This window comes from Vollenhovia emeryi, unplaced genomic scaffold (assembly GCF_000949405.1).
Source record: "Vollenhovia emeryi isolate VEMERY1.0 unplaced genomic scaffold, V.emery_V1.0 DF939127.1, whole genome shotgun sequence".
NCBI lineage: Eukaryota > Metazoa > Arthropoda > Insecta > Hymenoptera > Formicidae > Vollenhovia > Vollenhovia emeryi.
The window spans coordinates 1,279,546-1,294,843 of NW_011967239.1; the positions used below are offsets into that span (position 1 = coordinate 1,279,546).

Sequence of the window (15,298 nt, forward strand, 5' to 3'; positions counted from 1 at the left end):
AACGTCCAAATTCAATTGTAAATCTTTTGTCGCAAAGATTACACGATCTAGCAATCAATTCATGGTGCCAACAGATAATGCCTATTAATTTAACAGAAACTCCGCTATCTCACACTAGCAGCCTATCTCATAACAATAACTTTTCTCTATACATTTTACTAATACCCTGGCAGCACAATGCATTGGCTAAACACTGACTCAATACAACCAAATACTGGGCCGATGTTTAACCAATGTTTGGTCAATGCACTGTGCTACTATGGGTAATTATACTTTTGCTAAGTAGAAATATATTTTACTGGTAGAATGTGTGATCAAATTTCCAAAAACTCCCATAAAGTTGTCGAAGATGCCGTGTTGTCCCACGATCACAGGATTTTCAGGATCTCTCTCCGTGTAATGAATTATAAATTAGAAGTAATTAATCGTTGAACGAATTTTCTCACCGTCGGAGTCCGGCGAGCCCGTCTCCTGAAGCTCGATGTGCTCTCGCGCCCTGCGTCTGCTACTGCGACGCGTGACGGGGTCGAGACGGAGGCCGATATTGTCAACGTTGTCGATGTCCCCGAGGTCGATGGGGCTGCCAACGATGAAGGGCCCGGGGGCCTCCTGTTGTGCGCCGTCGTTCGCCCGATTTGCCGTCGGTGACGCGTTGTCATTACCGTTGCCGCTGTCGTGCAGGGATGTGTCGTCCATATGTGGGATGGAAGAGAGGTCCGGCGGGGTGAACGGTCGCAACGGCTCAGGACTGGGAACCCGGGGGTTCCTCCTGGTCGGTTGCATCGACTGTGCCGGCGCCTGCAATAAGATCGACGACGCGATCGATTTAGGGCCGGGTTTCGCAAACGTCGGTCAATTGCTAAGAAGGTTCATTGATCTCTGTCTCGTCTTAGCTAAGATACAAGGAGACACGGAGTTGACTCAACTCTAGATGGCAGTTAACCGACGTTTGTGAAACTCGCCCTTCCTCGTCATTTAAGCCAACGGCACACGATGCTACCCGATTTTTCCTACCTGAGTCCTGATTCCTTACGAGAGCCAATCAGGATTTAGCCTTAAGTATTAGTATCGTGTGCCGTTGGCTTGGCTCTACACCTGGCAGATGCGTACCCAGTGATGGATACGACGGTCGATTTCGGGATTTTCAACAAGTTTGACGCGAATTCATATTTGCGCGCGCGCGTGTGTATGCGTGGTAAAAAACCGACGTTGAATTTATTTCGAACCCGTCCTCATGAATTGCTCGCACTTGTACTTAGAATCTTCGTTTTCTTTCTCTCCAGCGCTCAACGTGTATTTATCTCTTTTTAAACTTGCAGAAACTTGGGGGCATTTTAAGCTACGCGAACAAGTTTTTAGTTTCTTAACTCTTTCATGACAAAATTGTTATTTTTTTTAAATAAAACATTAGCATCCCAAGAAACCAGAGAAGCAAAAATGTAAATGGGACTTATATGTCCCAATGATCATGAAAGGGTTAACCGACTCTTCATCGATTTTCACAATGCAATGGAAGATATGGCTCGCGCCTGAACTAAAAAGAAAATTTCCGTAGCTAAAAATATTTTGCTGCCATAACTATAAATGTTTGAACCACAGCAAACGGTTTACATACAATATGCACAGTAGAAAAGATTTAGCTGTCGCAACTAAAAATTAGCTGTCCATATTTTACAACTGAAATTTAGTTGCCACATGCAATTTTTAGGTACGGCTGCTACATTTTTCTCTCCGTGTAATCAAAGATGCAACGGCATTGCGTCGATACGCAGATCTCGCGAGAATCGTAGTCGTACACAGGCAACAATAGTGAGTGCGTATATCTAGAATATGTGGCGACCTTGAAAAAAATCGTACTCGCCAATCTCTCACGTAATACGTCACGGTTCATTCACCCGCGATTGTTTCGTCGTACATGCGTCACGTACGATGTCGTAGTTTCCTTCCAAGAAACTTCTCTGCCTCGACAAAGTAAAGCTGATTGAGTCTCGGCGACCTGATTTATTCGTTTCCTTGAATTTGCCGGAATTGGCGCGATTTGAAGCGAAATTGTTGAGTCACGAAATTGGACAAAAAGTCTATAAATATTCTAGACTCCTTCGACACAACTCCGATAATTCTGATTTCTATAGGACTTTTTTCAAGCGTGCGTTAACTCTTGCTGTAGATCCTCTATTTCTGGATTAATAATTCTATGTTGTATGTATTTCCATTTTCGACGTGTCTTCTTCGTCTGACAGAACAGATTGAAACGGAATGAGAAATGGAATTAAATTGGAACGACGTCTTTTAGCGTGTTCTTATATACACAGGCTCTGAGAATACTATAAAATATTGTAACATTACAAAAGCACAAATGTGGAGACTCTAAAAATATTCAATCGCGACATAGGAATAAAGTTTGAAACAATACTTTAACACAATGTAGCTCGCTACTTGTTTCTACTTAATAATAACTGCAGAGATAGTTTGAGTACTAGGTTTGTCGTTGAATTACAGTTGACAATACGAGTGACACGACGTCGATGACTCATGCCCGACGGTAGACTCGACAATAATACACCGCGCGACCCGCTGACGACACTGATGTGCAGATAACTTATGAGGGCATACAAATATATGCATATTTAATTTCTGTAACACATGCATATTTAATTCCTGTCACAACACGGAATGCAAAAATACAAGCGGCGTCATGCCAGCGGAACGCGGTATGCGTACGAGGTATCTTTAACGGTGAAGTAACGAGTGCTTAATTAAGGTGGCCTCGCGCACGCTTCGTTAATGAATCCTTAAGAAAAGTGACGTGTTACCCTCGAGAACGCGAGTCTGATTTCTGATGACAAACGAGCCACGTCCAGACCGACCGAACGAGCGCGAACGAGCGCGAACGAACGGGGCTTAAGGCCAAATCAGACTAGCAATCGTCGACGCGGATTAGATTGGAATTGTCTCCTAGCCAATGATTATCGATTAAATCACTGGCCGCTTTGCTCTCATTGGCTAGAGGACAATCGTCAATCGCCAATCCCAATCCGAGTCGGCAATCGCTAGTCTGATTCGGCCTTTACGCCGTTCGCGCGCATTAAAAAGCAAATTGCTCGCGTTCGTTCGCGATCGTCTACTCGAATCCGGAGATATTACGCGTGTCCGCGTATATATCTATTTTTTTTTCGTGATAACGATGACGAAATCTTCGGATATGGGATAGGCGAGATGTTACGTAAGACTCGTTCCGCTGCAACGAAGGTGCACCTCGTACGCAATTTTACGCGTGACGGAATCGCAACACGACACCCGGAGGTCACGTATCGCGTGTGCCACGCACGTGCGTCCCGACCGTGAATTGCCGATTGCACTAAACGACCGGCATATCAAACGTCCGTGTACGAAGAATAAGAATGAAACACACTAGACGGCGAAGAAGCGAGGTTGGCGAAGTCAAAGTCTTCTCTGGTGACGGACGCCCCGCGAAATCGCGATGACTCGTTTCGCGGACGCGCGTGTGGAAAGTGAAGACACGACGACAGCACGTGCGTTATCTAAACTCTCCTCGAGCTGCTAATTAACATAAGCAAATGTACAGAGTGTCGCGGAAACGCGCGGACAAATTAATAATGTTTTTCGACGAAGTCTGCTGTCTCTTTGGGCGGACGAGCGTTTCGGCGAATGCGTTTCTAACGCGGGGCTCACGTGGGTGTATCTTGCGCTTATCGCCGACTGCACCTTGCGAATTATGTAAGTTCGCACGATACTCCCAGCACGCTTATGAGCGATTGCTCGCCGGCAGATACGACGGATCGCTATTACCGAGACGAATTAACGAAGTCGTGATAATCGCGCGACGATACTCACTACTATTAAACGTGTCGTCCGAGGCTTATTTCTGAGCCTCGTCTTGACACCTCGATCGGTTCCCCGTCGCACTGATTATTGCCTCGCCTCGTCGTCAATCCACTGGCTCCGATAACTTCATCGCCCGGGAAGCTTTTTGAAGCAGGCCGCGCGATACCTGTCTTATTAAATATCCCGTACACCTTGATAGCAACATGTGCGTAAACAGTAAAGTGTTAGGCTTCGGGTTAATCTCCACTCGAATCACTTCGTTATCGTATCGTGAAAGCGATAAGAGACAGATAGAAGGTAGATTTTCGACGAATAAATTTTGTAACTCTTTATCTTCGCTTTCGTCGGAAGCTCGTGGATACGGAAGACCAGTAGTAAGAGCACGAGAGCGGTCAGACCAAGCCTCTGCCTTTAGCTGGAAGTTTGCTAAGCTCTCGACAGCTTACGGACGAGCGCACTCTCCCTTTACTCATTCGAAAAGGCGTTGTAAAAAAATCGCTGCCGAAAGCTTCATAAAAATTGGTATTCCCTAGTCAAGGCACTTCTCACGCGTGTGGTAAAATAAATTGTTCTTTTCTAAATCCTCTTAACTAATTTTCAAGAACAATAGTTCAAGGAAGAAGGTTGATTGCACTCCTCTCTGATTTTGTCTACGGCAGAAGTGCAATTCGAAAAGTAGTCAACTGCGATCCATTAAAGCCCATTGAAGTCTATTAAAGTTTCATTTAAACGTCAATAACTGCAGCGCACGCAGTTGCGGTGAATATCCAATGTTTTTTATCGCGGAAAATCATCGAGCGGCTAATAGACACGCGCTGCTATAACAATCGGGGAAAAAGGCACGTTTACTTATCACTGAATGGAAATAAAAAACGAGCGACCATCGGCGCGCACCGGTCGGCACCGCGGGTAACACTGCACTCACGAACCGTGTCGCGTTCGACTCCTTCCGCGAATTTCTGCCGATCGTGGGCGTCTGAAAGAGTCACCTTCGTTTATGATAACGGCATTGCGAACGGCGTACGTACATCATGCAAATGATACCGGGGCGACGACGGGCGGCCGGGAGCGGCTTTTTTCCGCCCGGAATGTCCAGAAGTCACTGTAGAAATTCAGCGTGTCAGCGACGAGGCACAACAGGAGTGAGCGAGACGATCGATAACGCAAGAACGAAGTTTCGACTTGATAAGATCGAGATTTCTATGGCGCTTGCCTGGCCGTCCGTCCGTACGGTTTTACCGAGACTGTCACGATGACTCCCCGCAACAGTCTTCGATAAGGCGAGCCTCGGACTGGGAAGGCCATTTCTCACCGATCGTATCTTGTCGCAGGTGGAATGAGAAAAAAAGAGAGTGGTTGCTCGTAACGTTTTTGTTTAGAAGAAGAATCGAATTGACTGGGCTTTGTGTTCCCAAAGAAGATACGTCCCCAAAGCTCTAAATAATTACCGAACGTTTTACTTCGCGTGCCTCGATCACTGCATTGTCAGTGCTGAAAAATATCAGGATTTCTTTATTAAAAAAAAGTGTAGAGCTACGGAATTCAATTCTCCGCTTGTATCATTGCGTGCCCTTCTTCTCGGGGAAAGGATACACGTCGACGTTTTTATTCGCTCGGGAGGGGAGGTGCGAGGCTCCCGGGGAGAATATCCTGAGAACAAAACGGGACGATATTTATACGACGCTGATAATTCGCCAAGAAGATTGATTTCCAGGGCCATTGATTTCCGGACGTCATGGAGACCACGGGGGCCCTTAATTATTTCTATTACCGTGATTGAACGCGACTTTAGTGACACCCGTCTGATACGTGCATCGATCGTGATGCGAGCCTTCAATCTGATAAGCTTGAAATTTCATTGATCGCCGAGTCGAACGATTTTATTACTCTCCCGCGTCCTACCGAGCAATTCGACGCGTTCAATAAATTAAAACGAACGCTCGGGATATTATCTCGACGAATAAATCCGACGGATCGTCTCTTGGCGCGTATCACGTTTAAATCTAGCGTCGATATATTACTTCGTTAATCTTCGAGAGACCGATGTCTACAAATTGCATTTGTTTTAAATGGAAAATTATCGCCCGCTAATTGCTCACTTATTCCCGGCGCGCGCGTTACGTTTAAGTACAACACGATAACAACGTAGGCGAGGAGGGAATATTAGATACACGCGCCGCACGCCAAGGACCCGCGGCAATTCCCGCGGAGACGCGTATGCATCAATAAACGCGGACGGGCCGCGGCGAGGGAAAGCGACGATGATGGAGCGCAAAGTGGTCGATGGTATCGACGACGCTTCTCCGCGACAAGGCCATCGTAGATCGCCAGAATCGCCGGCGGTAAAGAGACGTTAAATAATTGAATTTTATCGAGTTGATAATGAAACGGCGAAGCACGGCCCGTGCGTCATTTCGCCCGCCGCTCTCGCGGATGCATTATGAAGGAATGCTCTTTCGCCGGGGAGCAAGCGGATTATTAGGGCGCCCATTGTGCGCCCGCCCCTTCGGAAAAGAGCGTCACGCGCCGCGAAAGTCACGTCGGAGGGAAATGTCGGTTCCCCGGCGTGGTGCCCTTTCGCGCATCGTTTCCGCCGCCGTATAATTGTCTCGTCTCCACCGCGAGCTATCGCGATCGCGAATTACCACTCCCGCGCTTCCGGCACGACGCTAATTAGCGCGGCATGATAAGGAAAAGTGCGCGGTGCTCTCGCCGCTATTATTGAGCGTCGCCGTTCCATTTTTCGCGGATGCACGGAAAGAAAAATGTGGCTGTCGTAGCTGAAAACTGCATGCGGCAACTAAGTTTCAGTTGTAAAACACGGACAGCTAATATTTAATCAAGGAACGGATGCTTCGCCAATAGTAAATTAACAAAAAAGATTCGTTGATAGTTCGACCGCAACTGGCACAGATTTATTAGAGCGGCTACGTTTCGACCCTAAAGTTTGGGTCCTTTTCAAGCCTACAATATATCTCGCAACACTAGATTCATGTCTAATGTTGCAGGTCGATGAGAAACAGTACAGAATAGTCGAAGATAAAAAATGTATCGTTACAATATAGTCGTGGATTGATAAAGCAAATCGACATGTTGCCGCTTAATATCGGTAACTGTTCGTTAACTATCTGTTTCGCGCAGCGGCAACATGTCGATTTATTTTATCAATCGACAGATAGTTAATATCGGTAACTTTAGTCATGGCTTCCGGATGGTCTCACAGAGACTCCCAGCCTGAAAGGACCAGCGCAACGCGAGGGAGCTCAGTCTCACAGAGACTCCCAGCCCTGATGAAGCAGACTGCAACGCCTGCGAAACGTCGGCACCACACTGCAAACAGACGCGGCAACCATCCGGAAGCCATGACTAAAGAAGACAACAGCCGCGAAAGCCTGAAAACCAATATCGGTAACTGTTCGTCACGATACACTAAACGACACGGACGTTACCGATATTAACTATCTGTTTCGCGCAGCGGCAACATGTCGATTTGCTTTATCAATCCACGACTATATTGTAACGATACATTTTTAATCTTCAACTATTCTGTACTGTTTCTCATCGACCTGCAACATTAGACATGAATCTAGTGTTGCGAGATATATTGTAGGCTTGAAAAGGACCCAAACTAAGGGTCGAAACGTAGCCGCTCTAATAAATCTGTGCCACTTACGGTCGAACTATCAACGAATCTTTTTTGCTAATATTTAATTGTGATAGCCAAATATTTTGCTATTGCCCGAATTATGTTTTGCCTCAGTGTAGCCCCGTATAATTTTTGAACCGGGGGGAACGAGGTCGAGCTAAGTTCTTTGTGTCGGAGAAAATGTATTGAATTTTTTACCCTCGGATAGGCCTGAAAAAGAGTCGCTGTTTCCCTTTCAGTGGAGAGCAGTAAAGGCAGTAAAGAGGCCAATGCTAGTGCAATCAGCAGAGGTTCGGTAGATCCTCTTCGGCCTAAGAAGTTTCAAAGAGGGTGAATATTTTATCACATTCTGTTCGAGGGTTAGAATGGGGCTAAACACGATTTGTTTGACTCCTCTGAGATTCGAATTGGAGTTTCAAACGGACTCCGAGATCCAAATGAAGACAGAATAATTGAGGCCCGTTCTGGGACCAAATGCTCGACTCGGGTGTGCCTATTGTACTGGGTGCGACAGCAAACCGTTTGCTGTGGTTTAGAAATTTATAGTTACGGCAGCAACATATGTTTAGCAGACCATGATTAGCTAACGGTTTTTTTTTTTATCAGTGCGTGTCGAATCGTATCGAATCGTCGCTGGTAGCTCGCGACGATGATCTTCGCACGGAATATCCGGGCCGGGCGGGATGAAACGGTCTTCCTTTTAATCGAACGGCACATGATAACACGAAGGCGCGCCTGTCAACTTGGCCGCTCACAAGCATTGATTACGTTCCGGCGGGAAGGTGTGTGCCGTGCACGTGCACGTGTTTGCGAATGATAATGACGCGAATCCATCGATAGCTCGCACGTAACGCCACACCCTTCCTCGAAATGAGGCCGCACGACCTTTGCCATTATCAGAGGGGCTGGCAGGGCGAAATTAGTCCAGGGTAAAGAGTCGCTTACTCCAGGACGAGTGGCGCGATCGTTACTCGGATATATCGGCGGCCCCGCGGGGAGACCGTAATTTTCTGTCGTCGCGACAGAATAAAATTAAACGTAATTAAGACAATGCAACACTCTCACGTCGCGATAATAAACGAAGTCCCCTATTATGAGATAGGCTCCTAATGCGGAGTTTCTGCTAAATTAATAGGCGTTCGTCTGCTGGTTCCACAATGAATTTATTGCCCTCGACGTGAAATCTGTTTAGTGGCAAATTGATTGTACATATAATCGTTGCGAGAAATGATTTGCGATTGAATTTGGACGTTGAAAACCTGCTATCTCGTATTAGAATCCTATCTCATTATACTTTGCACTACGTTAAATTCTTCCGTTTCAAAAGAAGTCGGGCGAGAAAGCGCTCGAATCGAATTCCCTTCTCACGGTGCGAGGATCGCACGTGGAGGACGACGACTCGCTTCTCGGAGCAGCGGGCGAGGATCAGAAAAATCGAACACGGGGCGGGAAGCGCAGACTTATCTTGGGACTGGAGGCAGGCGCGGGCGCGCGATGTGCACGCGGTAACACAGTCGTGCAACACTTACGAAACTTCTGTCGGCGACGATTATGTAAGCCGCCACCGCAGCCGTCGTCGTCGCGCAGCGCACGGCTTTACTACTCGCGCGCGTATTCCCCGAGCGGGCACGGAGCGCGAATCTAAATCCACGACGACTCGGAGGCTCGCGTGACGCGGACTCGCGGCGGCATGGCACGTCTCGCTGGTCGTACGGGCCGAAATTCGTGCGTGACACAGGCTTTTCAACGTACCGCGTGGCGATTCGCCGGGGAGGAGGCTTTTATCGGACATTTGGGTCAAGTATCCGCGGCGCCGGCCGCACCCCGTGAGACCGCACCAAAGTTCGCCGGCACAATCGCCTTCCTGTCCCGCCGGGTCTATCCCTCTTGGCCCGTCTCCGCGCGGCTAATGAAAAGCAATTGTTGACGCCGGGACCGCACGTCCGGCCCGATGATTGTCGGGCTGCGTTGTTCTCGGAAGAATGCGCGGAAGAGCCGCGTGCCGCGCGGCGTCAATCTAGGCGTCGTCCACGCGAGATCGACGCCATTGATCCTTAGGCCCGGCTTCGCCAAACGTCGCTTAATCTTAATCTTAGCTTAATTCACGTTTGTCTCTCTCTAAAGCAACAGTTGAAACGGGACAAAGAACAAATTAAGCTCGAGCTTAAAGTTGAGCAACGTCGGTGAAACCGGGTCTTACAATTAGATTCCTAACTGGAGATTACCGTTGGTCTCAGTTGGGCTCCGTCGGTGCGATATTCTTATAAAATGAGGGAATTTACTTTTTGTTTCAAATTAATGTGTGAAATATTAAATTGCTAATGTTGTTTTAATGAAAGCCTTTGTACGTCTTACAATTGTTGATGTAATTAGAATTTTGCGAGAAAGTATTGTTACTTTTACGAGTTAGGAACGTTAGGTTTCAACCGACATTAATAATTTTTAGGGGTGCTCCAGTTAGTTTCTACGACCATAGAAAAATAACGAGGACGCTATTTCACTTATTTGTTATCTGTTCTGTTATCTCGACGATCGCGTGCTCGTAATCCCGGATCTTCACAGGTTTCTCCCGAGAAACTGACCGCGTGGATTCGCATTTTCTTGCTCCTCAACGCCTGTCGCAAAGCTCATTCTGCAATGGACGCAAATCGCAGTCAAATATAAAGAAAATGATGGACTGTCATTGGACCGAATCAGACTAGCAATTGTTGGCTCGGATTGGATTGGCGATTGACGATTGACGATCGTCCTTTGGCCAATGAGAGCGAAGCAGTCAACGATTTAATCGACTCTCATTGGTTAGAAGACAATCGTCAATCGTCAGTCGCCAATCCAATCCGAGTCAACAATTGCTAGTCTGATTTGGCCTTTAGCGTCTTGCGTTTTGCGTCCATTGTAGAATAAGCTTAAGTGAGCTTGACTCGCGCGTGTTGAGAACCCGGTGAAACGTACTTTTGGCACTCGCGAAACATGTCAATTGCCAACTCGGACAAATAGGGATTACTCGGGAACGGGGTTGAACACGTGGGACAACACCGAGCGACATGCCGTCGTGAATAAAGCCGGATTTAATTCTGTAAACATTGAACAAATCATCCGCGTCGGAAATCGAATTCACAAGCACCGCGAGCTCAAGTCGATCGCGGCCACTTGTTCCTCGCGACGTATCGCGCGCGGGAAAATACGTCAGGTTTAATTCCAAAAAAAACTGTACTAATGAGGGAACGTTCCACGCTCTCGAAATTTCGTAGGAAATCTCGCGGAGAAATTCCAAGGCAAATCAATAACGAATCGTCTCTTTTACGCCTGGCTCTACGGGGAAAGTTGATTCGCTCGCGCGGGACACAATTACTTCCCTTTCATCGAACCCCTCAATTGCCTCTTCCACCTAAATTTGTCACGAGGGAAGGGGCGGACGCGGAAATAACCGTGACACCGGCATAGATTCATGGAGCACACGTCATAACAGCCGCTCCCATTCTTCACGAAAATAAACCGACGAAATTGGAACGTACAGAATGAAAAGCTGGCTGATCACGCGAGGAGAGGAGGCTCCACTCCCCCTTCCCCTCCCCCCTCCCCTCCCCCCGCGTCGCGCGGCCTGGACATTAAAAATACCCCGCGGACAGGCTGACAAAGGGGACGCTAATTAATTCAACGGCACGGCAGTTAGTTAATTGCCACGCGTGCGACGCATGTGGAACATTTTAATTAGAGTAGAGCGAACTTGTGCTCGGGGACAATGTACGAGATCAAGATCGTATACTCGCGCACAATCAAGATAACGTAATAATCATTCGGCGAAATCAAGATGTACGACGGAGGGGGCGAAATACGCCCAATCCAGCGTGCAGTGTACATAGAGAAATTAATTTCACGGGAGCGCGACGTACGGATAAACGTAGTTGAAAAGTTCTCGGGCAAGTAACGCGACACCGGGCGACTTCTAGAGAGCGTTAACTGAGTTTCTAATCTCACGCGACAGCGGAGTTCTGCAAATAAAAAGGAGACAGAGAAAGATCTCGGGCGGATAGCGGAAGAACGATAATCCCGCCGCATTTGGAACGGATTCAACAAATTTACGAAACGCTCCTCCGCGATCGTGGCCTAGTATACATCGCGCACTTGATATCCAATAGTGATAAATAGTAAATAACCACACGGAGAGAATTTTAAGCAAAAATTATAAGAAAATGATAATAGGGAACTTTCTTCTACTGATCAGTCAATGACTAAACCAATTGTAAGAAAAAATTCTCTCCGTGTAGTAAATTGGTTTAGTCATTGGCTGAGCGGTAGAAGAAAGTTGCCTATTATGAGATCCCATATTAGGATCCTAATACACTATGTGATACATGTATCAGTGCATCTGTCATCTGGCTAATTGTTCGCACGTCGCGTCGCACCGGTCGGGAATTATCTCGGGACTCCTGATAAGAAAAGGCGATCCGCTCGGACCTGTGCGTCGCCGCGCGAATTAATTTCGCCGCGCGAGGCGGCGTACGGCACGAGTCGTAGTCCGGTTATTTTATCGATCATCCGGAGCGTATATAGTTACTGCCGCAAGGCCGCGGGGGTTCGGGCTTTCTGAATGGGAGAAACAATGCCGCGATTCCGTCGATACGCGGGCCGCTTACACACGCGCCGCGCGGCGTATCGCGAGAGGGTATCTACCGATACGTCGCGCCGGGGGGAGAAAGGAAAGCCGATGGTGTCGCACACAGCGGGGAAAAACGTTTCGAGGTCGCGAATCCGACGAGGTGTTCGTCGGACAATATTCGAGGCGTAATATTTGAGATACGATCGCGCGCCGCGTAAATATGAATCCCTCGCGTGTCAGGGCAATCGTCATTGGTGCTCGACATGTCCGAGTAAAAGAGGGCTGACACTATAGATAGACCATGTACTACTGGACCGCGCATTCCCACCTTGTCCTATTGTTCCGGCTATCGTCGAGTTAAAAAACAAGGTGAAACTCTCATAAAATTCTTCAAAATCCCACGATTACATGATCTTCAGGATAAATTTTAAGAGAAATTCTCTCCGTGTAAGGTAAAATAAGATAATAAGATAAAGTAACGCCCGCTGGACATTGATGTACACGATTTTGGTCAGCGGTTTACCCCTCGGTCTATGGTTGACACTCGCGCGGATCAAGTAAACGCCATCGACGTCGCGTCGAATTTTTAAGTGCTCGCACACCACAAGCCGAACCGGTACCGCCCGGCCAGGTCAGGGAGATCGATGCATTATGCAACAAGTAGCCAGTTGCCGCTCGCGCGTTGAAAAGTCGCGCGTGGAAATTCCACGAATGTCCCGGCGATGCAGGGATACGCTGGTGTCCCTCTCCACCTTCCGCGCGTCAATGCCGAACGCGCCCGATAAATTTATCAGCAAATTTATCGCCCGAGGTTTTCGCGAGACAATTCAATTGTCATCGCGAGACCGAAGGCTGCTAAATGCACGCAGTCACGCGAGGAAGCCGCCGCCGCCGCCGCCGCCGCCGCCGCCGCCGCTCGGTTCGTATTTTCAATCGTCGTTGACGAGATAATCGAGGAGAGCCGGCGATCGTTCTCCAATGTAATTTTCACCGCGATGCAGATTAACTTTAATTCAATTATCAACTTCAATCTTGGTTGAATCTACCTGCAGTTGTAAGAATTAGAAAGAGACAGAAAGTACGTTAAGTCGGGATTAAAGTTAATCCACGTGGAAACAAACAGGAGGACGGCTTCGGCCAAACTGATTTAGACTCGGTTTCATCAAACGTTGCTTAACTTTGATCTCTTAGTTTAATCTTTAACTTTAATCCTAAAGGGCTAGTTTCGCAAACTTCGGTTAACTGCCAACCGAAGGGTAATGGATTCTCCGTCTCTTCTTAAATAATAAGACGGAAAAGGAGTCGACTGAACCCTAGTTGACAGTTAACCGATGTTCGTGAAACTGGCCCTAAGTCTAATATTACATTTGTCGTACGACAATACCAGCCTAGGTCATGTTTGTTTCTCTAGAGTGACAGCTGAAAAGAGACAAAGAACGAATTAAGCTAAGCCTAAAGTTAAGCGACGTTGGTGAAACCGGGCATTATTCAAATCGATTTGTTAAGCAGCGCCCACGGTGTTTGCAGATAGAAGCATCGATTCTCGCCGGGCTATTTCGATTGCGGAGCACGCGGTGGAAAATTGCGCCGCGAGCGATTCGTTCCGTCGGACAAATTAATCGCCGACTAATTGTAAGTTAGTCGGAATTGCATCGAGATTCGTCCTATTGCATCGAGCTCGATATTCGTCAAACTAAGCTGATTACCGTTTCACGCTCCTCCGTCGCCTACGGGATTTCATTCCCGAGTTAACGTAGTTAGAGTTGTTGGGAAATGCCTAAAAGTTCGATTCTCCTAAAGGGATCGATTGGAAAAAATCTCTCGCTCAACTTTCGTTTGATAACAACGCGGGACGCGGCGACCGGGGACACCGCGTACAATCAGCTGACGCGCGTTAACGTCGCGCGTGCGAATTAAAGGCGCCGGAAAAAGGAGCGACGAGATGTGCTCGTGATGTTTTCAGATAATCCTTTCACGTCCAGTTCTATCAGCGCGGGATTAACTCTAACTCGGCCCAGCTTGTTTTTTCTTCTACTTTTTCAACGTCGTTTAACCTCGGTTAAAATCGTTTTTTAGCCTCGGTTTGAATAGTTCCTTGTCTCTTTCTGACAATAAGTAAGGCCTGGTTTCACCAACGTCGCTTTAATTCGTTCTTCGCCTCTTTCCAATTGTTACTTTAGAAAGAGACAAGCATGAATTAAACTGACAATGAGATTAAAGTTAAGCGACGTTTGGCGAAACCGGGCCTAAATAGTCAGGAAGGGACGAAGGATGAGTTGAACTTAGTTTAAATTTGCACAACGTTGAGCCTAAGGCCCGGTTGCACCAACGTCGTTTAGCTTTGAGCTTGGCTTAATTCGCTCTTCGTCTCTTTCCAACTGTTAATTTAGCAAGAGACAAACACGAAGGCCCGGCATTACCAAACGTCGCCTAATTTTAATGTTAGTTTAATTCACGTTTTTGTCTCTTTCCAGAGTTGGAACGAGACAAAAAACGAATTAAGCTTGTCGAGCGACGTTGGTGAAACCGGGGGCTACGAATTATACGGGAATGAAAAACGAGTCGAAGCGAGATTAAAGCTAATCTACATACGCGGAAAAGGACATCGCAGCCGCGCGAGAATGTCAAGGATGAGGCCTGATAAATATTTAGCGGGGGCGAACATAGTATCCTGCCTGGCGTGCGTATACAAATGCGACGCGATCCCGTAACGGGACCCTCGTCGCGACGCCCGGGAAGTAACAGCTGACCGAATAAAGCATAATCTCGGGGCTTGCGATCTAAAAGCAGTGCTCGAGAAACGTGCTCGTTACCTCGCGAAGGGAAAGGAAGTCGCCTCGTTCGCGTCAAGGCCGCCGCGGCGGCTCTAGACCCGTCGGCGATTTAGGCCGACTTCGATCGCGCCGCGATTAAACTTGTCGTTAGTCGAGGGACTAAGATTCGACCGCCTGTGAAATTTCCAATTGTCATTCGCCGACTTGATCTCTTTCTCTCTCGCTCTATGCGCGCCAGGCGACGAGGACAAATAATAATTTCACCCGCGTTGACGGGACGCCGCGCCGGCGTGGACCGCTCGGCCGGCAGTTCACTCGGTGTCATCCTCTCGGCCGTCCCTGCGTGGACCGGCCCTTCGCCCTGCGCTTGGCATCTCCCGCGTTCTAACCTCAAACCCCGTCGCGATGCAACACATGCACACGCACACACAC

The 15,298-nt window shown here is 47.8% G+C and overlaps 1 protein-coding gene across 6 annotated transcripts in view; it reads right to left on the reverse strand.

Annotated features, from left to right (window-relative positions):
* LOC105568780 (probable phospholipid-transporting ATPase IA) overlaps positions 1-15,298 on the reverse strand; it is a 37,496-nt gene that overhangs the window by 20,856 nt on the left and 1,342 nt on the right. For 5 of the 6 annotated variants that reach the window (XM_012024721.1, XM_012024716.1, XM_012024713.1 and 2 more), the window contains exon 2: positions 447-798. In XM_012024721.1, coding sequence (XP_011880111.1) covers positions 447-798 — 352 coding nt within the window. Of the gene's footprint in view, positions 1-446; positions 799-3,855; positions 4,948-15,298 lie in introns of those variants that run through there. The other variant, XM_012024715.1, reaches the window with a different exon arrangement.